A 25,918-nucleotide genomic window follows, 5' to 3' on the forward strand; every position below is an offset into this window, starting at 1 on the left:
GTTCAGCTGGCTAAAAACAGATAGGAGAAAGAAAAAAGAACAATAACAAAAATTCCTCCATTTTGCTTGAAAATTCCAGCTGGTACTCCCTGCAAGCTAGGAAGGTAAATTAAGAACACAGCTTTCCACAGTTCTCATTTTCCTTTTGTGGTTTTTATAAATTAGTTTTTCTTCTATATCTCAGACTCCCCATGTGAAAGACAAAATTCTTATCCTAAGTTTGAATTTGAAACTGAAAATCAATCCTCATCTTATTAAATAGTACAAATCAAGCTGTCACAGTGGACACGGGAAGAACTACATGAGGACACGCTGGTGAGCGAAGCAGGAAAAGAAAGGGACGAGTTTATTTACAAAACTCAGTTTTATACATTTCTCATGGTGCTCGTGGATTGGAGGATGGAATTCCACCTCTCAATCCACGTTGGTCGAGCTAACTGTCAATCACATTTCTCTTCTTACTTAGAAATATGTAAACAATAAAAGACAGTTAGCAAAACATGGCCAGTGTTTATAGTAGAAAATGTGATAAGGTGAAATTTCTGACTCTAATATGAAGAATATAACAGAAGGCTTAAAAAAGTCTTCAAAACCAGGGTGACATCAAGCTAAGCAGAATTAAAACAAAACAAGGAAACAAACAATTCTAGAACATGAAAATTTTCCTATGGGTCTCTACAATAACTACACGCTAATCTATTTGAAGTGAAACTTTATAGCTAAACTTTATAGCTAAATATACTACTTTTAATAGTCTCCTGCATTTTAAATATTACATAGCTGACTTGTGAATGAAATTTTATTTATTTTCCTTAAAAAAAGCTTAACAATGTCCAGACTGCATTTGTAAAAGCAGTCTTTCATGCAATGTTGCAGTTTGTCAGTGGAAGAGCACTCATGAAAAAGTTTGAGTCAAACCTATTAAAACAGGTAATGGCTTACTTCTTCATACTGTGTTAGAAAGTAATTTTCTAGGTGCTGAGAAACAAAACAAAACACAATCAACCAAACAAGAATATCCTCAAATTAGTCAACACATTTGAATCCTACATTTTATTTAAATATATCTAAGTCCCACAAAGCAATGTATATGCTCCAACAAGCAGCATGCCAGAGAGCCCTCTTTTCTTTCCTCCCCTGATTACAAAACCTTCAACTCTTCTTCCAAAGAGATCATTTTCACTCTGCCTTAAGTCACAGCATTTGGACTCTGGACATCGACACAGTTGCAATGAAAATTAACATCAAGATTCACAACCTTTGGTAAGATTCTACGTATTTGTATTGCTTGAAAATCAACATGATTTTAATTTTCATGAGTAGATGACAAAAGCATGGATATGGACATTTTACTTGCTCAAATAGGTGTGTTTCATTACCACACATGAATAAAATCTGAAATCTGAGGAAAAAAATATGCACACATGCACTGTAAAATCCATCTGGAACTGAGAAGGTCACTGCTGAAGAGCTGCATTTACTACATACATGTATAAGAGATAATGACATGTTTCTTTTGACTGAAGACAAAGGAAGATCTATATGTTCCCCTAATAATTAAAGAGCAGTAAATACTAAATAGTGATACAACTTCAAGATTTCTTATTCCTACTGGAAACGAACAATCTCAAAAAAAAAAGGCAGGCTAACTTTTTCATCACTGTAAGAAGCCACACAAATGATTGATCAGAGTTTAAATATATTGGTGAAATATAATTTCATACTGCTATAAATCTACTATACAAACCAAATTATATTTATCTCCCAGACATGAATAAACCCATTGATGAAATAAAACAAGCAAGAAGAATTAGAAGTTCCATTCAAGTGCCTAATTATATGCACCTACTGGTATTTACTCTGGTATGTCCAAGGCATCCACATACATCTAATGTTAATGTAATTTGGGCAAGACTCACACTTCACAGCATGAGCAGCCAGATGCCTTACAGCATCCCAAGTGTTTCACACTCGCACATTTCAGCAAGAAAAGCTGCTAGCCTCCATCAGGAATACAAACTGAGAACACAACAGGACATACGTGGCAGTGGCCTGTTCTAATAATGGGAAGGAAAAGCAAGAATTCTTAGCTCCTGCAATTTCGAGTAAATGGATAAGTTTTTAAAATACTCTTTTTATTTCTAGCTCTCATTTCTGGAAATATCTTTTACCTGGACCTTATAAGCCAACATACTGTCCATCTGGTTACATTTCACTAGGGAATGAGTAATATTCATTCCCTAGTAACACATCATCTTCTAGTCATTTTTGTAGTGACCCTTCTTCAATATAAAAGCACAGTCAGCTCAACTGGTAATGTTTAGAGTGTATAAAAGCCATCCACAATAAATACAAATAAAGTGACCAAAATGGCAGAGGCACTGAATACTCAGTTTGTGATCCAGCACAAAAATATGCTGACATGCTTTCAGAAAGACGTGCAGGTCACTTGGCAACCACCACAGTGAATAAATGGAGTGCATGATCTGCTCAAATCACTGCAGAGTCACAATCAGATGTGCAGATCTACCTAGGCTGGGGTTACAACAAACCTTCAAAACAGTATGTAAGACTTATCTTTATCACTTACACATGAAGACAGTTTAAGAGAGAAAATGATGACTTCATGAATACAGAAATTAATTTTTAGAAGGTTATATACCTTCTAATTGAATATTATGTTATTGTTATTCTAAAATAATCTCTAGTTTATCAAGGAGATGGGACTAATAGGCATGAAACCTCCTTTTAGCCATGGCTCATCTTAATCACTAGTTTTGAATTCTTTGTTTGAATAACCCATCTCAATTTTGCATTAAGCTTCCCACATGAAATATGCCGATGATTTATCCTTCTGATAGGACCCTAAACCATCTGAAAAAGAGTTTTAATTGTGTGCATTCAATATATTTCAGTACTTTAAAATCAGACTGTGGACAACTAAACTGAAGGATTTTTTTCTTTTTTTCTTTCTTAATTTGTTATTTATTTTTGGTAAGGGATAGAAAAGTGATCAAAGAAGAATTTTAAGCTAAGCAACAGGGTTCTTGTGTCCATACCTGTGAGACAGATTTGTATTCACATGTAGAAAAGAATAATTTTTAGTATTTAATTTAGCCAAATTTAGACACAGTCAGTCAGTCATTTTTACCAACGTTTTGGTCCAATCTAATTTTGGCCCAAAATCTAATGAGGACTGAGAAAGACTCCTTGGATTTTGTCACCATCAATACTGAATGAACACATAGGTGACTAGATTTTTCTTTCCCATCAGTCTTTAACATCGTTCACATAATCTCTTTGGAGTATGCAACAGTGTAAAAAAACCATACAAATTACTGAAATGTTCAGTTATGGCACCAGAGATAAATATAATTATAAACCAGTATATAACGATAGAAGTGTGATTTTTTTCCTTTGCTTCTTGCAACTATTTGGTGGCATTTAGTACAGTATAAACTGTTAACTTGCAAACAAATCTATCCAAGAGCTGAAATGAGGACAACTGGGACTAGATGAATCAAGTTATTTCCTCTACATATAGAGTTATAGTAAAGATATTCACATTTTCTCTCACCTCTGGATTAAGATATAACATAGGCCTTTGTGTACTTATTCTCCCATTGTATCAGCTGAAGAGTGTAAAAAACATGGGATTTGAACACAGGAGTGGCAAAGCCAAAATAGTGACAGATTTCCTATCAGAAATACTAGCTTTGTCTAGTCCGGAGCATCACATGCTCAGTCATTGATCCTTATGCCCACCTATTTCAATATCAGCAAAACCATGTACTCAGACATCTTCCTCCTCTCCCTCTCCCAAGCACACCAAAGACATGTCTGAGCAGCTCACTGAGAAGTTGTGTCAAGTCTGTGAGACTCAGGAGTAAAACAAATGCTGAAGCACTGCATGAAAGCCAGGGAATGGATGTCTTTCAGCTATGTCTCCTAACTCTAAAGAAACCTCTGATCAATCTTGCCATTCTACGACCTCTCCCCCACAGACAGTAGCTGCTCTTAGTTCATTCAGTTATACAAATGAACCAGTTCTCAAAATACGTGGATTTCAACAACTGAGAATGTGAGTATCAGTGAGCCATTCAACACATTTACAAATGGTATACGGACTACCACAAATTTTAGGAAACACCACTGGCAAGATAAAAGCCACATGGATATCCCCAAACTTGCAAGATTCTACTGGTGGTTTTGGTAAGCTGGAAAAGAGAAAAGAATGGGAAACCAATGGCCTCTGAACAGCAAAATTAGAATGGAACAAGGAATACAAAGAATTCTCTTTCAACACAAAGAAGTCAAGGTATTACTATCCACAATTTATAAATTACAGCTCCACCTCAAAAAAGACCCCAAAACTCCACAAAACCACAAAAATGGTAGCTGAGGGAGCAATAGTCTATATCACTGAATAAATGTTTGTGCATAACTCATTCCTCATTCTTTTTTCTCCCTTATTTCTTTCAGAGAAAATCTGAGACTTTCCTCTTACAGTATGAGTAGTCAAACAAGACAGATAAAACAAATATGAGCAATGCAATACAGTAGCAAGTTTACAACTGTCGAGACAGGTCTGAAATTGCAAAAGTTAAACTACCAGAATCACTTAAGAATTAGAGCTGAAGCCTCCTGAGTTAGCTATGCAAGCAGAAATAAAAGGAGAAGATTTTTTAAATAAACAATCTATACTAGACAACGATCTTGCAATTTGTGTCAAAAGATCAGTTTTGCGCTGCCCCCTCAACGTTCTTCCATTCATACTCTCATTACTATGAAAGCTAGTTTAAAAATGCATGACTGTGGTTACCCATGATGGCTAAAAGGAAAAAATCCAGCAGTTTAACAGCTGACCTGGAAATCACTTACAGCAGCCCAGTAAATGTAGGGATGAAGAAGGCAGGCAACAGAAATTACCTTTTGTTTAACAGCCTAGCTGTTAGAGCACAAGCTCAGAGAACAAAATTCCATCTTTCAATCATTCCTAAGGGCCTAAGGCTGTTTTTCTAACATACCCTGATATTTTTCACGCTATTATGTTAGGTACATATATACATTTTTATACAGGTAAACCATTTATATGCATGTACATATATATATAAAGCATACAGGCATTTATTTTTATATATTTACTTATATATGGTGTATGTATAGAACTATGCTGTACATGCAGAAGTGTCTTTTAAAGAATAAAACTGAATAAAAAGTATAAAGCATACAGGCATTTATTTTTATATATTTACTTATATATGGTGCATGTATAGAACTGTGTTTTACATGCAGAAGTATCTTTTAAAGAATAAAACACAGGATGAGTACTAGCCAATTAATACAAATCAACCTGGAGCCTCTTGACTTAATGGCTCATTATTAAAGGAATGTGGTTCAAAATGCTTAGCACTGAAAGTACACAAGGAAAAGGCATGTTCTGTTCTTTACTCTAGTATTTCCCCATTCCTTCCATGAACTTGTTTAGGAAGAAAAACAAAATCTAAATTTATCATCTTGGACACACTTCACTGCCACAGGAGGAAACAAGCACTGGTTTCACGCATGCTCAAGTGAAATATTTGAGCCATGCCTAAAAGTCAAGGCTGATGTACCCAACCAGGCAAACTGAACCTAAGGGCAGTCTGGACCACCTAACCAAGGGAAATGCTGCTGCCATATTCATGTCTTACACCTTTCCACTATTCTACTCTCATAACCAGCACCACTTAAATTAATCTTATTGTTCCCTGGAAGTTAAAGGAAGATGAAGTATCTATTAAAATATCAAAAACATCAAGCACCAAATAATGGCTACTTCAAAATCATATGCTTCTTATAAAGACCAAGTTATTTAGTAAACCATTTTACATGATTGATAAATCATAACTTCCAAAGATAAAAAATTATGATAATAGTTGAAAATTAAAATTACTGCATCCAATTTAATAGAGGAATGATTTGTAAAGCATTACATTTTTGATTAGCACTTACAAAAACTCACTGAAAAGATCCATTATTCATTTTAGTAAGGAGCAGGTATAAGTATATTCTGAAGCTTTAATTTTTGCAAACCTACTTCTTATTTTCCCTTGTACTCGAATATTAATGTAAGTAGACTCCAAGGTAGATGAACATGTTACATTGTGGTTACTAAGTCCAGAGAAGCATGCTGCTACTGGCTAATTCAGTGTTGTCAGTCTGTTTGCCCTTCTCTGAGAGATCCTACCATGAATTCAAGCTATTGCTAACAGGTTTTAAAAGGAAGTAAAATTGATTCTCAAACAGCAGCAGCTGCATGAAACTGTTCCCAAATAAGTATCACGTATTTGGCCCTCTGGGCTTATATTACTGGGAGAATTCTTCAATAGCAGCTACAGAGAAGTCACTTTCTCATTTTAAATGAATAGAAACATGGTACTTCTACTTTAAATGAAGAGAAACATGGTGAGAAGAAGAAGCTTCTGAACAAATTCAAAAGGCTTTCAGTTTACATTAATACAGCAGACATATCTTAATGCTATCTTGTATTCATATATACATCTTATCCTTCTTTTTTAATGCCCTAGTGAAGTGAAAGAAACAGTTCACAAACAAAGCATGCAAACTCTTCCAATGTGGAACTGTAAACAAATACTTTGGCACTAATGCAAAACAGCATTTATATTAAAATATAAAGAGAAGTCTGTAGTTCAATTCCAAAGCATGAGGGAATTCAACTTTGAAATACAAAGGCAATATATGTAACAATACAAAACATTCCAAAACTGTACTTATTAATTTTATAATCATCTATGTGACAGCATCTCATTAGTTTAAAAATAGAAAAGCTATTTATTCATAAAAACTGCCTCATATGCTTTCTCAGGCTCTTAACCATTAAAGAAAGAACAATGCAAACAGTAGTTGATGTGGTGCCTACAAACTCCTGCTTGTTGGGTGGGAATCTACAGTTCACACAGACACAGCTTCTTAAATGTGTATGGGGAGACTTAAGCCAGGCAACAGTTACACTGTCATTAGTATATCAGCTACTATACCGTGGAAATTTATACAAGCAACGTTCTCAACCAGAGGAGCAACTACCAGCTCTGAACACCCTATCAGTTTATAGTGCATTTACAAGGATGAATTTCACCAAGGGTGTACCTCCTCTTCTTCAGATGTTGCTGGTGACTCAGAGCAGCAGTTCACTGGCCCAAGGAATGCAAAAAAAAGGTTTAAAAAGTTGTTTTGAAATAAGATATTCCAAGGCACTTGTATAAAACCACTTCCACACAAGGTAGATGAAGCCAGGAGGGCACTGTGTTATCAAAGTCAGCAGAAGAATAGCTAATTGTATTCTCTTAATTAAGCATCTAGTAGGTTGGCCCTGGTTGGCCAGGTTCCCACCCCAAGCCTCAAGGTGTTCTGTCATTCTCCTCCTCAGCTGGGCAAGGGAATGAAAATATAACAAAAGATTCATGGGTCGAGATGAGGGTGGGGAGAGGTCACCCACCAGTTACCATCACAGGCAAAACAGACACAATTTGGGGAAATTAGAGCAGGGAATAAGAAATAACACTAAAGTTAAAAAAATCTTCCTCTTCATCTGTCCCTTCTTCCTGGGCTTAGCTTAATTCCTAACTTCTCTCCCTCCTCTCCTGCAGCAGCACAGGTAAACAGAGAAGGGCTGTGGTCAGCTCATCACACATCTCTGCTGCTCCTTCCTCTGCAGGAGTAGAACCCCTCCAACACCTGGAGCACGTCCTCCCCCTCCTTCTTCACCAACCTCAATGTCTGCAGGCCTGTTTCTCTCACATATTCTAGCTCCTCTATCCTGGCTGCTGTTGTTCAGCAAGTGTTTTTCACCTTCTTAAATCTGTTATCTCAGAGGTGCATCCACTGTCACTGATGAGCTCAGCCTTGGCCAGAGGCAGATCCGTCTTGGAACTGGCTGGCCTTGGCTCCACGGGAAATCAGGGAAGCTTCTGATATCTTTGCACATAAGCCACCCCTGCACCCCACCCTTCCACCCAACTCCTCTGCTACCAAAACCTTCCCACAAAGCCAAATACAAATACATACTTTCTCTGGGAAGAGCTATCTACAAGAAACGTAACCTTCCTTAGACAGATATCCCAGAGCTGTTCTGTTCAACCCACAACCTAGATGAGCAACAACGGGAAAAAAAAAAAAAGTTATGAAAGCGGGAAGTAGTCAGGAAACTTTATTTCTTCTTCTTCAAAAAAAAAACCCCAACAAAATGAGACCATAGGAAGAATTCTCTTCAGCACACCACAGGTCTCTCCTAATAACAATTTCCTTATTCTCAGAAAGCTTTTGTCTTTCTAAGAATATATACATATATTCTCAGAGAGATTATACATATATATATACATGTATATAAAGACTTGATCAAGCTGCAAATTCAAGATGTTTGACTTTCGGTGTTATATGTTTCTAACTCACTTTATGTAATCCTGTCAAAACATCTATTTCCTCAACAGTGGCAACATTTTAAAAGACAGAGTGACTTCAATAGGAAACAAACCCATTACTTTTTTACTGTGGCCTTGCACAATGTTGTAAATTTAACGATGGCAAAGTAATTGAAGTATTTAACTTAAGTTTAAATATGTCAAACATACTACCACAGAGAAGGCGTATAGAACTACAGATTAATAAAGACAATCTCTTCTGTCCACTCAAGAGTGACTAACATTTTGTAGTAAATCTGTTGATAGAGTGATTTCTCTTCGTGATAACACCAAGAACAGAAAACAAAACTTCATCAAATAGTTTGATTTTTCAAGAGCAAGGACATTTTATCATGGCTGACTATCTACATACAAGAACAAAGTTACAGAAATACCACAGAAGACCTGGTCACAATAATTTTTTAATAGTTGTATACCAAGAACTCCTTATACAAACTATAATCTAAAGTATACAAAAAAACAAGACCTGTTGACCTGTTTTTTCTGAGTTTTTTTAAAGCCTTGTACTTGTTCCTAAGATGGAGTCAGATCTTTTGTTTCTGTGCAATATTAAGGGTCAGTTTTTCACTTTCTCAGACTCTGGAGCATAAACAACCTTTCTTGTTTTTGTTCACGGTGCTTTGTTTACATATTTCTAGCCTGAAAATAATGTTGGTTGACAGCTGGTCTGGCCAGTGGGGTGAAGGGGTAGTAACCCCAGAAGCTAATCCACAACCAGACCCACAAATGTATAAAAATGGAAGAAATAAACAGGCTCACCCTCTTTTTGGGGAGCAGACCTTCACTGCAGACCTCCTGCCTCCGTGTTGTTGTTTTGTGTGCTGTTGCAACACAGACCTTTGAGATTTATGAGGCAAGTATGATACAGCAAACTGAAAATTATGTTTTATGAGCTGCAATGACTGCTTGTTTGAAAACTCTAGAAGAAAATTCAAACCCAGTATATAGATACCAATAAAAGGAACTTCCAAAACAACATTAACAGGGGACTTCCACAGAGGTGAGCCAGAGGCTTCTCTGAAGATGCATGACCACAGCCCTCACCTCCCATGTGGGACTGAGGATCACAACAGAAGGCTATTCTCACACAGTACTGAAAGGCCTCACATGACAGCAAGAGTTGTCCAGCCTCCAGACTCAGCAGTAAGCCAGAGGCAAGTTCCAGCTGAGTCTTAGATCAAATACAGCCTGCAGCCCAGAGCAGGACCACACAAAGTTAGAACTGTCATAAATTACGGTCTTTTTGTTTCCCAACACCATTGGTAAAAGTACAGAAATAATGGAAGGCTGCAGCTTGCTTTAGAATATAGTTAGCTTGTTTGTGAATGTCAGGATGAAATAAAACTTACACTTGGACAAACTTTTAGCTAAGCCCCATTAAATCCAGTGAGAGATAGATACATAAACCATGGAATGGTTTGGGTTGAAAGAGACCTTTCAAACATAGCTTATTCCAATCCCCCTGACAGGAGTAGGGACACCTTTCACTAGATCAGGTTGCTCACAACCCCATCCAACATGCAATGCTTTTGTGTTTCTGGGCTAAAACACCATTTGTACTCCAGAACCTGAACCATAGGCTGACAGATGCTGTGCTCTCATTAAAAGTGAGAGAATCATTTATCCAACAGAATAAGTGAACTATGTAGCCAACAAACAATTCCTTTATTTGCTAAAATGTATAAATACTGAAAAATTTCCAATAACTTTGGGAGACTCAGCACCAAGAAGACCAGGGTGAAGAAGGACCAATGGGATGCTGCTGGATGGTGATGACTATATTCTGCTTAATCTGTCTGTCGGTCTGTCCGTCTCTCCCTCCTCTCTTTTTTATCTTTTTGCCTCCTATTTTACTGTTAAATAAAATCTATACTATTGATTTTGGTTTATGACACTGCTTGCACCTTCATTTGGATAGAGGCATCTCTCAATAATCAGATCTTAACAACTGCACACAATCATTTCACTGTAATAGAAGTGACACAGACAACACTTGAAAGTTTAGCACATGTCAGGTACCTAAAGGCTGATCCAGCCCCACTTTCAAGTAAAATATTTTAGCTTTTAAAGCTTTTCTAAGAGTGTCACTTTCTTGGCAAAGAGGAGATGATCAAGAAATCTTGACTCCCATGCTTCAGTCAAACTAACCTTGTATTACTTTAGCACATTATGACAACTTTAAAGTAGCATAAGGTCTTCAAACATCAAAATCCATTTAACCTAAATACTACAACCTCTTGTTTAAAACAGGGGAAAACCAATAAAACAGCATCAGAGATGTTTTATAAGAAGACATAAAACTTATTCACACTACAATCCTAAAAGAATATTGTAATTACAAAAAGTTTCAGAAAGAGAATCTCACCAACATGTCAGTAAACCCAATTCATATGAGAGCTACTGGAAAAATAGAAAGCTGGAAGGAGACTCTGACAGTAGCTATTACAGTTATATTTTTCACTGCCTCAAAGGGGAGAGGTTGAATCTTCTTTTGCTAGAGAGTGGTTCAGGGCGTAATGGAAATATTATGTTATGACTCTGTTTTGAGTGTGACAGCTTAGAGTTACAAGAAACACTGCTGAGTATCCTACTAAATGAAATAAAAAATATGTGTTCAGAGACTCAAAGAGTGCAAGAAATTTCAGTCCATCATTTCATTCTTCCATATGAATAACGTGATAAAAAGAGATACTGAGAACCGAACTAGAAGTCATTCCACTTTCCCTCAATCTTTCTTCCCTTCTGCCTCAGTTCTGCAAGCTGAGGTCAAAGTTTACATCTTGAGACACAAACAGCTTCAGTCTCCAGTGGCTGAAATTTAATAAGCCTGACACAGGACTTACTACACTGAGGTGTGCTTAGTTTTACTGTAACAGTGGTTGCAAAAAGACAGGCTGGAAAATTATATGTTCAATGAGAAGACAGAAGAGATTCTTTTATTTTATTTACAAAAACAGCCTAAATGTCCTTCACTCTATCTAAAAACTAAAGAAGGAAAAAAATCCAGTAGCCTTTTTTCCATAATCAGCAAAAGGAGAAGTGTCTCATTTTATTTGCTGAATACATTCAACTGAGCCACTGAACTTAATGACTTTTAGATAAAAAAGTCCAATAAAATCTGATACTTTTTGACCCATTATGTTTTAACTGTTAGAACACATCCTAGGCATATAGTTAGAGCTGCATAACCAGTTAAACAGGGTAACTTACATGTTTCCTAAATGTAAGGAAAAAATAACTACAAGGTGTACAAGTTCAATAATAATAAAACAGCTGGTCAACTGAAGACTTTTGTCCAAGAGGTGCACACACTCTAGGCCACATCTTTTTAACAACATCGGGATAGTAGTTTTCAAAGAGATTAAAAACTTGGCACAAAAATGCAAACCTGGTAATCCATCAACAAGCAGAAATACCTTTTCTTCTTTTTTTTTCTTTTTTTTTTTTTTTTTTTTTTTTCTTTTCTTTTTTTTTCTTTTTTTTTCCTGGAGAGAAAATCTAACTATTAATAAAAGAATCCAATTGTATACAACATTGCAATCAGGGAGAAGAGAACTACACACTACTGACTAAGGCTACTGTCTACACTCTCTAATATAAAGGGTTGCTTTAGTCATTGATCTTGTGATAAGCAAAGAAACTGGACATTTTCTCCTTGTGTTAGGTTGACACAGATCATGGTGGTATTGCTACAGGGCTGTCAGCCTCTCATAATTTCTGTATTCTACACAACTTTGAAATTTTCCCACTAACAAATTAGACTGAAATTACACAAAAAATTAAAGCTGTTTTCTTCAGGAGAGGGATTTCTACTTGACAGTACTCCCTACTATTAATTACAGAAAATCTAGCATGCCTCTTGGGAGTTTAACTCCCTACACTGGACTCACAGAGGAGCTTAAGTAGCTCTTGGACTGGCAATAGGAAGCATCTACACTGCCAGTACTACAGCCATTAAATTGTATCATCGTCATTATTCAGTGAGAAAAGAATTTCCTTTGTAGTCTGCTACTGTTTTCAAGGCTCCACTATAGACAATTAAAATGGGTAATACATTGTCCAAAATTAGACTGGCATTAAGTACAGTTATACAATAGCTGCAATCATAGATAATTGTAAATTATTTTGTTGAATATATGATTTTCCCTTCTGGGCCTTCATTATCAATACCACTTTTTCATAGCTTGAAGGAAGTAGCTACTGTTATTTAAACAGAACTATAGGATGTTGTAACCCATGGAAAGTGCAGTATGTAAGGTACTCCATATTACACCTTTGATATCCTATACCGCCTAGGTATTGGGTACCTTGTATCCAGTCATAAATACAATATTTCTGAATTATGTATTAATATGATACCTCTAAGAAAAAGGATGGCATAAAGAACAAGGGGTTTGGGAAGAGTTATTGGTATGCACTATCAAATCTGCTGCCAAGTCAAGACAACTCAGATAAAATGACAATCTCAAGATGGTAGTGAGAATAATTTCTAGGAAAATCAGATCAAATCTCAGCTGAACCTAAATTTACAGAGGTTTGGGGTTTTTCTGCTTTTCTAAAGTAAGCCTGGTTTTAGTTCACAACACAAGAACACTTTAAAGGAACAGGATGAGAGACACATGTAGGATCCAAGCCTGAAAGAATGAACGGGTACTGAAAGTATGTTTCGTATTTTAAGTCTCCCGAGCTATACTTACGAATGTTAGACTATTAATGTAGTTTCTCATACATACAACTAAAATGTAAAGCAGAGAGCTGAAGCTCACCATTTCAGTATGTAAGATAGCAGAAAGAGAAAAGTAAACTAAATTACTAAATAACTACTGAAAAGTACCCAGAGGAAAATAAGTACTATGCCTTCTTTTATGTTACATACAAATACAGAAATATCTGGGTCAAACAGGAATGCTTACATTAGTCCCAGAAAGCTGCAATTATAACAGAAGGAAGAGAAAGAAAACATTATTCCTTTTTGATCTACAGTATTAGAAAAGGGAGTGGCTTAAGACAGGAATAACTTCCACAGTTTTGTGGTAAATTTAAGAACATTGGTGGGTTTTTTTTCCCCTTCTTAATAGAAACTTCTAAGTTAGAACATAGAGCCACTTCTCAATTAACCAGGGGAATGAGGAGAGAAAAACCATGCTAACACACAATTTAACATCTTGTATTATTGCCTGTGGGAGAGGCAGGGGAAATATGAGGATTTATGTCAAGAGCACTTTAACCAGTATAATGCAGACAGGTACCAGCTACAGATCCTGAAATGTCAACTCTTAAAGCCAGAAGTTTTGATTAGGGAAAAACAAGGTCTTATTTAATAAACATAAGCTCTATAATCCAGTTTTACTGTTAGCTCTCCACTATGCTAAGAGACTTCATCCAGAATTTTTTGACATATCTTTAAGGCATTTTTCTTTGACAACTTCAGAGTTACTGAAGAGCTGCTCATTATCTTAATAGTTATTTAAATTGAAAGAATCCTCTACTTTGTATACATGCACACACATGAAAAGACATCTCCTGTAGAAATTTCTAAAGCTTTACAAAGGAATTATAGGGTTTTGTAGAGCACTGGAAAATTTCCAAGCATAAGAAATATTATTTTAAAAGTTCTAGAAAGTTCTGTGTAAAAGAAACAGATACCTAGAACAAAAAATGAATTAACAGTACAGAAAGCCTAACACTATAATGAACACTTCAAAGACCTTCTATTTATGAAAAGTATTTGAGACAAAAGCAACACTAACATAACATATCCAAGGTATGATATGCATATATCCATATCTGATAACTGCAGAATTTAGAGCAATCTTAGAGAAAACTAAATAATAAAACAAACAAACAAAAAAATTCTAATGCTCTGACACCTCCCAAGAAGCAAGCAAAGCTAAGGCATTCCCTGGGAGACCATGATGCCATATGAAAACTGCTGTATAAAGTATATTTGCACACGCGTGTAAGTATAAACTCTTAGACACTGTAAATGCTGCCATTAATAAGTATAGTTACTCCCTGGGGTCCAATGTATAGGTTTTGGAAATCACAGGCTATTTCTGCATCCTAGGACCTAGAAACACTCATGTCACATGTTATTTCAAGCCCTGTCTCAAAATTTGTGCAGACTATCACCCTTCTCCACCACCCTGCTTTCCCTAGGAGAGGAGTGGTCCTGAGAGCAGCAGTGGTGCCACAGCAGACTGCAGGAAGCTCTCTCTGATGGCAGCTCAGGGCGCAGCCTGGGCAGGGGAGGCTGCGTGTGACAGGGCACAGCTACCCACAAATTCTGCAGTGGTACAACAGGAGGTTTTTGAAAAATACAGATGTTTCTAAAGCTATGAAGACTCATGTAATAGGCAGCTAAATCAGATATTCAAAAGTTCTTTAAAACTTTGAATACAATTGGCAAGTAAAACTGAAACTTTTTTTTAAACCCTAAGACAGAACACTATTTTTTTAATTATTAAAAAAATACTACAACTGACACTTTATGAAAAGAGGTAAAAAGATGCAAAACTTTTTTTAACCTAAGAACCTAGAATTTTATCTTGTTACTGTTAAATCCACATACCAATTACCTGCTCTCTATAACAAGTTGCAGAAGAATGAAGGAGAATAGTTAATTTCCTTTTTGAGAAAGACAAAGACATGATAAATAGCAAACAATGCAAAATCAACTGACATATAAACCATCTGACATTTTAGAACACACAAAATCAGAACAGCAACACTACTTCTTGCTCTTTACTCCTAGGTGCCTTCATTCATGAAAAATGAAAACATTCAAATTAAAAATTTTAGAATGATAAATACAATTAAAATATGATCTACAACAATAATAACAGTGCAAGTTATTAGGCAGTAGAATAGCAATTAGATATACTACAGTACCTTAGTGGCCCAAATACTTTCATTTTCCTGAGACATGTTCCCCATGAAACAGTTTTTAATTTTTAAAGACTAGAAATTTATTACATTGTGATAAGTTCTTTATGGCTCCATCTCCCCTGAGCCATAAAGCAAAGAACATTTTGCTAGTCCAGTAATAATATAATGTTATACAGAAGACTCAGTCCTAGCATGAAAAGATCCACCATTTCACATGGTGCAATTTTTTGTAATAATGATCTTGTAGCAGAATGCTGACTTTATCCAAGATTATGCCACTTTACAGGCATGCATGAGTACACTCTTTTGCCCTGGAGAGAGAAGTCAAAGGAGATTTCTGTACATAAATTACAAAACAAAGGAAGAAAAATATCTTTACCATAGAAAATTTATTAAAACGAAGTATGTCTCAGTATACTCATGCCTCACCTTAAACCATTAATTTCTCGTACTTCAAACCTTCTTTTACACTATAATCCAATTTTTTTTGTTAAACACATTATCTTTCACTTCATTCTTCTAGTACTAGCACATTTTTTTTCTTCTTGCTTAGAAATGCTCCCAAATGACCAGTACCAGTGTTAAACTCATAAAACATCCCAATCCAAAAAATATAATCCCCCCTACTACTGCTCAGTAATGAAATAAAGATATATTCTATGAGTTTGAATATGTACTCTGTGTCAGTTTACATTACACACAAATGGGGCAATTAAAGGAGAACATAATTTTGAAGACATAACGTTCCAAAAGACGTCCTGATGTAAACAGGCTATTGTCTGTATATGGTGGCACTGTAAAAGAGAACCTGAGCGAACTCATATTTATGCACAGCAGACAATCCACGCCCAGGGCTGAGCAGCTTGGCAGCAAACCCAGTGTGCACGAGTGCAGCACGTGCAAGCACAGGGCTCTGCAAAGGCCTAGCATGAGCCCATCCTCTGGAGAGCAAAGGTGACACGGGGCCTATTACAGCAGGTCAGCAAGCATGCATTAATGAGCTGCAAGAATGAGACACTGTAACACTGTCCATATTATATAATTATAAAGGTCATGAGTGAATTCACATGGATGTTAGGCAGAAAGACTGGACTGACAAATAATAAAGTGGGCTTTCCTTTCAGATACCTCACATTACCCTGAGACAAACTGCATGTCAAACTTACCCAAAAGAACCATACACAGGCAGAGGCAATTCAAAAACGGACAGCAGAGAAAAAAGAAATGTTTGGAGTGCTAACCCATAAGTGGTGCCCTGAAAGTGGTGACTGAAGCACCAACTCAGACCGGCAGGGAATCTGAATCATTTATTCAAAGAAATGAACCTTCTTTGTTTTATAATAAAGAAAGAGAGAAAAGTTTTAGATACTTTTTCAAGGCACAGTATTTCCTTACATGGTAATTCTCACTATGTGACCCATCCCATGTTGCCACATCAGCAACACACTTTCTAAATATCCTTCTGTGGGGTGATCACGCGCTGTTCACTCCTCTGTCAGCTTCTGGCAGGCTCCTCTCCCTAGGGCTCTGTGCCTGACACCTCCTGCCAAGGCCAGGTGCAGACAAGCCTCTCCGTGCCACCGTGTGCTTCTGCAGGTGTGTGCCATAATCTGTAACTCAATTATGTCCTATCTCTTACCACAGTGCCCAAAGGAAATCATTTGTGAACTAGCAATAAACTTGTTTCACGAGACACAGTCTATTAGTACTCATTTGGTGACTTTTACTAAAATATGTCATATATCTCTAAAGAGAATGAGGAAGAAAAAGTAAGAATACATTTTAAAAAGAAACCAGCTATTATATATAACAATATCTTGGAAAAGTACTTGAGAAAGAGCAAGGTACACTTAGACAAAAGTTTTTCCAAATTGTAGCATCAGATATACTGTGAAACTATACTGAATATGGTACTCATTATATGAGGAACAAAATAATTACTACAAGCTGCACAAGACCAGAAAATATACAGGGAGAGAGCAACACCTGATACTTTCAACAGAGTATGCAACCCTTCAAGAAACAAAATATTGCCAAAAAAAAAGTTGAAAAAACTTTTCAACCATCAAAAAGAAAGAGCCACAAAAGATACATTCTTCACCAGTGTTTGAAGCAAAGGAAGCAAAAAAAGATTAAAAAATACAGGATGGTTTTCTCCTAAGTACCAAAGAAAATCTTGATGAAGGTTAACACTACCTCAACAAATCTTAGATCAACAATTTTCTTATTATTATTATCAAAAAGGGTGAAAAGAGATAAGTCAAGGTCAGGAGCCTCTGAGAGAATCACTGTAAGCCACAAAAATTATCTTGATTATATAATTCTCAGTAGTCTTGTGAAAGAAATTAGTATCAATACAAAGATGTACATAAACACGTAATAGGAGCAGCAACAATCACCAGCAGGATCTACTTCATGACAGAGATGTCCATAATGAATGCAGTGAAGTTTGAAAGGAGAAGATATTTGGCTTAACTGATTTTGTATTTTTAGTTAACATAGTTCCAGGTCTTAAAAAGAGCAATCATCATAGTGTGAAAATTATCATCTCCGTTAAGATTTGTTGCCAATATAAAAGAAAAAAGTTTAAAATAGCAACAACCACAATCACAACCTCCTCCTCCTCCATTAGAAGTATAAATGCCAGCAGTATTCAAGAGCATGACTGTGCCTCGAGAAAATACACCAGCAGAATTCAGAGACCAGAAACTGCCATGCCCAAATTAAGATGTTCTGAAAAATTCCACTCTCAAGAGCTTAATTAGCCAACTCACAATAAGGCTACATGAATGAATTACACTACTCAGAACAAGAGCTGCAGAGCTGGGTCCAAGATGGTACAGAGTGTAACTACTGCCAGTATGTAGAATAATAAATCCAGGGTTATAAAATGCTATTTTTCTTCCTAAGTAAGAAGAAAATTGGAATACAGCAGCTAGAAATTGTGTTATTATAATGGAAAATTCTATGCACATTTTCTTTCTGTGAAATTCTGTTCCATTTATGACACTTTATTATTTACAATCAAAGCAAAATAATTGGAACTCTATACACAAAACAGTTTACATACACAACAAATCCTTATCATCAACAAACAGATTTGAAAATCTGCTTTTAGGCATAGGAAGAGACTAATTTTCGTAAATGGTCAAACTGCTGGATGCACCTCTAAAATCACCAAACAGAACCCTTACACTCCCAGCATTTTCAAAACATACCTCTCCACTTACTACAGGCTCTCTGTACAATTGCAAGTGTGTAACAGTCAGAAAACAAAAGCCACATTATTAAAACAGAAATTGGAAAACTCTTGAGATTAACTTGTTTGGCATGCAGTTTCTCTCTCTCTCTTTTTTTTTTTTTACTTTATAAAAATGCTTTATGTCTGGGGCAACTAATAAACAAACACCAAAAATACACTGCTTTTGTGTGTAATTTCTGTGCAATATTAAAATCAAATCATGGATCTTTCAGCTTGGGAGCATTCCTTGGCTAATTTCTCAAGAATAAAAAAATGCCATTGTTAATGCTGCCCATGGCATTTTGGGATGTGGTAGGCACTACAGAAATCAAAACTCACAAAATCCCGCACCCGTTGAATGCTGAACTTGGTTCTGATTCTGGATTATTCCAACTACAAACAACAAGTAACTATGTGGATGGGCAATCTGCAAATCAAGCAAGGGAATAACAGAAGTCAGACTCAGGGTTAGTATGTTATGTTCTTGTCAGAATTTTTCTTGCTGTTAAATTAACATGTTAGCTTTCAAGCATATGACAAATCTTATTTACTGTATTTATGGTTAGTTAATTCTCAGTGAGGAGCTGTTTTACTTAGGTCCAAGATTTGCTCCTGAAGCTTCTACAGGGTCTTTTAATCTAATATCCTTAATCTCTTTGCAATGAAATACAAATACTGAACACAGGGGCAAGAGACTATTTTCCTTTCCCTCTTTGTTCCCAAAATCAGGTGGAAAGTGAGAGTGACAAGAAAGCAAGTTTCCACTACAGAGAAGCAGAAAATAGGCTTACAAAGATTGCCAGGTTATAGCCTAAGAAGATCAATTCCTGCACTTAAGACCTAACATAGACCAATCTAGAGAGGGCTGATGTTTAATTGAATTGGTGCTATTTGCTTGAATGCAGAAGAAATAGGAAGCTGTTTAAATAAAAGCATGCACATAAGCAAACTACAGTGTGGAACTCTCATCAGTTTTCTTGATCTCCTAGGCAACTTGTGCAATAGAATGAATCTAAGAGTACATTTTGGACTTCTGACCTTGTGACAATGAGTAGCTGTAACACTGGGGAGAAAGAAAACATGCTGAAATTCTTGTGAATCTCACAACACTACAACAAACTTAACTGCAAGCTAATTTCTTCTATATTATAGACCAGAATGACCTGTCTGGCCAGCCATGCAGGAGTGTCCTGGAAGTGGCACAAAACACAGTGGTCTTGACACAAAGGAGACAGCAGCTATAAAAGCAGCAACTTCTGATCCCAGTGGTCCTAACTACTTTTCATCCCTCTATGTCACAAGGGCATACCTGTGCCTGTACAGTCCGACATGACTGAGTTATGGTATCTTGCAAAACTAAGCTGCTTTAGGAACCATCTCTCATACTTGAACACACTGACTTATCTCATGTAAAGATACTGTTTTCCAACACTAAGGGACACTGGCAAGGATAGTAATTTACGTAAAACAATCCCTACTCCTAGCAGAATTTTAAACAGAAATAAATACATGACTAAACTTCCTATATTAAAGTGTCATGTTCTTTGCATGTTAATATAGCTCTAGTTCTGCTTTAAGCACAATGCTACGAAACATCTTTGCAGCCATTTTCCTAAGTTCATTTGTCATTTGGGAAAGGTTAATATTATACACGCAGCTTGTAGAGAATTTTAAACATTTTCAGCCCCCTGTAAGGTTAAGCACAGATCAACAAAAGCAACATTCAATCCTATCTGTGTTTTGGTATTAGGGTAGCTACTGGCTACAATTTTATAACAAAACCACTTGTCATAGCTTAAAAAGAAACCTATGCAGTAGGTTTACAAGATAGATCCTGGGGGGCATTATTCTAGTTGTATATTTTGTACAAGTTAAATAGATTTTTCCTTTTCTATCTTTAGTATTGATTTTCTATGTTTTTACAATATGCTAAAATGCCAGGATCCAAACTGTACAACTATAACAACAGGACTTACTTAGGTATCAAATATCTCTAGTTTCTGTTGCGGTTGTTGTTGGTATTATTATTATTATCTGTTGACCCTGTACTATGTGTTGGATAAGTGCACACGTAAGTTTAATAATTTTACCTATACCACATACTAGCTGTTAGAACAGTACTCTTGTGTAGGAACAGACTACCACATTTTAAGACAAAGTAATCTATTCTGAGCATTTAATGTTATCATTTGTCGTAGGGAATCAAGTAGAAATTTGACTTAAGAAATGTAATGCTTTAATTGAAATGCTGGGGGGGTTTGTTGTGGTTTTTTGTTGTTGGTTGGCTTGGGGGTTTTTTGAGAACTAACAGCAGTAGAACAAATATTAAGATGTAGTTATTCCTTTTCCTCTAGTTTCTACTACATAGTGCACCACTAATCAACCATGCTAATTGATGAAGCTGCATGAGATGGTGATTATCCACTGGAACAGGCTCCCCCAAGCAGTCATCATGGCACCAAGGCTGCCAGAGTTCAAGGAGCAATTGAACAAGGGTCTTAGTCCTCTGTTTTAGTTTTCAGAAGTCCTACAAGGAGCTGGAGTCAATGATCTCTATGTTTGGGGAAGAGATAGGATGGAGTTGAGCTGCGGGCCATGGCACGTGCCTGTAGAAGCACATGGTGGCACAAAGGAGAACATGGGAGGACAGAGCTGACCTGACCTTGGCAGGAGGTGTCATGCACAGAGCCCTAGGGAGAGGAGCCTGCCAGAAGCTGACAGAGGAGTGAACAGCGCGTGATCACCCCATAAAAGGACATTTGGAAAGCGTGTTGCTGATGTGGCAACTTGGGATAGGCCACGTAGTGAGAATTACCATGTAAGGAAATACTGTGCCTTGAGAAGTGTATAAAACCAGCTTGTTTCTTTGAATAAATGATTCAGATTCCCTGCTGGTCTGAGTCTGTGCCTCAGTCATTCACAGTATGCATCTCTTTAACCTGAGATATTCTAGTATTCTATGTATAACAAAGCAGAATGGAAATGCTGTACATTAACAAAAAGGCTGTTTTTTCTGTTATAGTGGGAGTTTGCTATGAAGAAAGAAGTCCTTCAATTAATTTTACCTATTAAAAATGAGATATCTATTGGTGTCACATACTTCACTTACTAAATGAGTGCATTGCTTTACATTGCTAACTTCTTGCCAACTGAACAACAGGCAAAACCCCTAAGATTTCATCCAAGAGCTCAAAGGGAAAGATTAGATAATACAAAAAAGGAAGGCTATAGATTGCATTGACTAGATATGCAATTAGAAAAAAACGGTGTTAGATAACCTTTGAAACAATGATACAGAAGGACTCAATGAAAGGGTCCAAGTATTTCCACAGGCAATTCAGAGGCAGTAACTTCAGTATTAAAAGTAAGCTGATATATCAAGGTGGGACTCAAGGACAACTTAATCAGTCTCAATTAGGTTACAGAGGGAGGGGGGAGATAAAATATCAGTTGATCAGATTCAGTAACACTTTCACACATTAGGCAATAAAGTACAGGATGCAGGTTTTATAGGGTAACACTTGGATTGTTTCCAAAGTCAAGAAACTTGTAAATGCATCTCAGACCTCATTTAAGGATTTTACACTCAAAAAGATTTAGGGAATCTTTCTATCAGATGATAGCCTTACTCAGAACCAAGTATGTCAATTACAGAAAGCAAGTTTGTGGTATGTTACATCAGATGAATTTAATGCTCATCTTTTCTCATCATGTATAGATCAATTTCTATTTGTTCCACAAAATCATTGGGTTTACATGAAAACATCTAAAAATAGCCATGTACATTTGCAGACACTACTTTATTGGGAAAAGGTTTTGCAAAACCTGAAGCTTCAGATTCTAAAAATTGCAACCAACTATGGGGGCACTTGAAGAAGTTCGCAATAATAGATATACCAAATATAATAGACATAACAAATATAATAGACATAATAAATATAAAAGACACATAACAGACAATACCAAAACTTTCATTTGTGCTCTTTGAAAGAAAGTAATTTTGGGCCTACTTCTGTAGATTCTTGAATTATGTATGTTATTCATTTTATCACCAACTCGAACACTATGGGACACGTTAAAATTTTCGTAAGAAAATTATGGGGTATGGATGTTAATGTAGGTTAACATCAATATGACCATTTGTCTCATTCAGAAGACTTACATTAGACAGGTTGGGCAGAATGAATTTAATTTGTGCCTTTTATCATTCTTTTCCCCAAATTTCTTGAAACATTTAGGAATCTTGGGAAAGTCCAAGCAGTCTCCTGACTGCTTTTTTTGTCTCCCCAGGGTCACTGCTCATCATGAAACAAACAGGTTCACCAAAAATGTTAAAGGTTTCATAGTATTCAGAGGCTACAACTTACTGAAGTCCTCTGAAATGAAGTGCACATTATGAAAATTACCAAGGTAGTGTCACTTTTACTCCTCTGTACTAGAAGATACTTGAAAAGTATTTTCAGTCTAATCCCTTGCAGCTGAAAGATTTCTGAAATACAACATACAATTTCATGTATTTTTTTAATAGAAGAGATCACATACACGTATCATTAGCAATACTGTTCTGTTAAAGTGAGTATTTTTCTGTGGGAAGACTTCCAGCTTCTGACTAAGAGCAGTAGTAACTAAAAAACGCTTACCTGAAACTTCTAAGAATGAAATTAGAATAACTGGTTCTGGATTATAGGATTACACAGACACAAGCCCTCTTTTTCACTCACTCCTCCAAACCCTCTTTCCCCGGCTTTCAGCACCAAGTGCCCCTCACCGCTCTCCCCAGCCTCGCTCAGACCCTCGCCAGCCAGAGCAAGTGCCCGGCTCTGTTACTTTAAGGCGAAATCTGCCCCCGAAAGGCAGCAAGTAGCGGAAGGAGAAGGCATGAATTGGTTTCCTGTTACTTTAATCCTCCACTCTGGTTTTAGCAGCGCCGCCTGAGGCGTTCTGGCTGCTCGCCCGGAGCGAGGAGGCCGCGAGTGAGCAGCCCCAGCCTGGGCCGCTCAGGCCGCGGGAGGCGGAGAGGGAAGGGAAGAGAAGGGAAGGGAAGCGGGTGCCCGCCGCCAGCCACGGGCCCTCGCTGTGCGGGCAGGCGGGCCGGGCCCGGCGGCGCCGTGGAGCCCAGCGGCGCGGGGCGGAGCGGGGGCCGTGGAGGGGAGAGGGGCTCAGGCTACGCACCCAGCAGCAGCCCGTCCATGTCAAAGATCAGGTGAGTGACCGGGCGCAGCGCGGCCGCCGAGGAGGAGGAGGAGGAAGCGGCCATGGCGAGGCAGAGCAGCAGGAGCCGAGGCAGATGCAGCCCGCGCAGGAACGGGCGGCGGTTTTGACAGCACCCCGGGGCGGGGCGGGCCAGCGGCACCTTTGGTCTGGCTTGTTCTACTTTTTAAGCAAAGTCCACTTCTCTTCTTGGGGCCTCCTCTCTTGCAGAACAGCGATTCTTGCCCAGAGAGGTTGTGGAGTCTCCCTCTCTGGACATACTGAAGAGCCATCTGGATGCAATTCTGTGCAGTGTGCTCTGGGATGACCCTGCAGGGAGGCTGGACCAGGCTACCCACGGTGGTCCCTTCCAACCAGGCCTATTTTGGGATTCTTAAATCCCGTTTGGTGTTGGCTGCTGGGAAAGACAGAAGAGTTGCTCTCAAGTTGACGCATTAGACAGTGTCTTCTGCGTGCCTGTGTAGAGATTTACAGGGGTAATATTACCACCAGACTGTAGCTGAAGCAAAAAGGTGTAAATCTGTGTAAAAATGTGAGGGAAGAGCAAAGTAATGGGGAGAAAAAAAATCTGTGAGGAAGGAGTAAATCGAATTTGCTGAGTGCAAGAATGGTTAATTGAAGACTGGTTTGGGTGTTGTGGGTTTGAGTGTTTTTGACTTGAAGCAAAATCTTCCTGCATGGACACATCATCCAATTTTTACTGGACAGCTGGGAGGGAAAGAGGGCACTTACCTCATCAGTTTTCCCTTCTGTATTTTTTCATGCAGGTAACACTCCACTGGGCATCAAGATCATTGAAGCACCAGTTGCAGAGGCAGACATGAAAAGAGCTGTATCAGGCTCCCAAGGCGACATCCTGGTTTGAAGATGAGTACTGCTGTGCCATTCTGTGTGAGGGCAGTGGTTAGGTGCAGCTTCACCTAGGGGAGGTCCTGTCTCATTTGTAGGTAGGCCTTGCAGCAATTCTTTTCTCCTAACAGTGCCTTCATTTGAATTGGCAACACCATCACCATTTTAGCAAGTTAGTAGGGGCTTTTAAAGCCTTCACATAGCTATATTTGAATTTTAATTTAGCCTCATTAAGCATCTTACCTACCCCCAAATCCTATCCCTTGTTAGTACACTCACCCTACATTTGTGGGAAATGTAGACACAGAATTCTCCTCACACCTTCTCCTGTTTGGGAAATAAGAAGACAAATAAAACATCCTTGGCCTTTACTTGTACGTTTTGAATAATAAAACTTGACTTTAAAACAAAGTTTTTTGAGTTTTGGGTTGGTTTTCTCTTTTTTATCTCGTCTCATTCTGTAATGATAATGTTGCTTAGGCTCTGTCTGTGTAGGCTAGGAAAAGGATTGTTTGCAGTACTTCAATGTCTTGTAAAAATTCCATGTCTAGGCATGAAACTGGTTCCTGTGTAGATTTTAAAAAATGGCTCCTGAGCTTTCAGGGGTTTTTTTTTGTAACCTTACAATATATGAGTGTTTAAAATGCCCACGGCTGTTTTGTTTCTGCAGTAAACACTATGCAGCAAGTCAATATTCCAGTTTTGTTTCCAGCAAATGTTTATAGTTTCTTTTTGTAGCACACTTAGGTGGGAGCATAACTAGAATCAATAGAGGTAAAATCCTGAATACAGTATGTCAAAAAAAGTGTTAACTTCTTAAAAGGAGTTTAAAAATAGTAATTTCAGTAATTATAATGGTAATGTTGTGCTGTAAGAGTATACACTTGTGACAAATATTTAAGGAAGATGGGTAATGATATTGTATGACAGGAGTATGTGAGGTAGATTTATCAACTCTCTAACTAGCAGATATTCTAAAAAGGTGGTTTTTATTGTATATATGGTGACATTTGTTACTCAACAGATGTAGCTTTTTCTTGTTACCTTGATTTATTATTCTAATTAGAAAAAAATATTTGTTCACAATTCCATTGCTTCTAGCCTCCTAAAAAGGGGAGAAATCACTCTTTTTAGGATGTAAACTCCCAGTTCATCTGAGAAAACAAGGGTTTTGCAAAACTTTTGAGTATTTAAAGTGGAAATGAGTCATAGGCAATCTATAGGAAAGTAGCCCACAAAATTAAAGTGT

At 37.4% G+C, this 25,918-nt stretch overlaps 2 protein-coding genes across 3 annotated transcripts in view; one reads left to right on the forward strand and one right to left on the reverse strand.

Annotated features, from left to right (window-relative positions):
• The window catches only part of PUDP (pseudouridine 5'-phosphatase), a 77,025-nt gene extending 52,520 nt beyond the window's left edge, over nucleotides 1-24,505 (reverse strand). The window contains exon 1 of one of the 2 annotated variants that reach the window (XM_063392806.1): nucleotides 23,782-24,505. In XM_063392806.1, the coding sequence (XP_063248876.1) occupies nucleotides 23,782-23,866 (85 nt within the window). In that variant the 5' untranslated portion in view covers nucleotides 23,867-24,505. Of the gene's footprint in view, nucleotides 1-23,249; nucleotides 23,391-23,781 lie in introns of those variants that run through there. The other variant, XM_063392807.1, reaches the window with a different exon arrangement.
• The window catches only part of STS (steroid sulfatase), a 104,996-nt gene continuing 102,506 nt past the window's right edge, over nucleotides 23,429-25,918 (forward strand). The window contains exons 1-2 of the mRNA XM_063392802.1: nucleotides 23,429-23,812; nucleotides 24,588-24,767. The gene's annotated coding sequence lies outside the window, so the exon portion shown is untranslated. The remainder of the gene's footprint in view (nucleotides 23,813-24,587; nucleotides 24,768-25,918) is intronic.

The sequence above is a fragment of the Prinia subflava genome, chromosome 3, assembly GCF_021018805.1.
Source record: "Prinia subflava isolate CZ2003 ecotype Zambia chromosome 3, Cam_Psub_1.2, whole genome shotgun sequence".
In the NCBI taxonomy this organism is placed as follows: domain Eukaryota; kingdom Metazoa; phylum Chordata; class Aves; order Passeriformes; family Cisticolidae; genus Prinia; species Prinia subflava.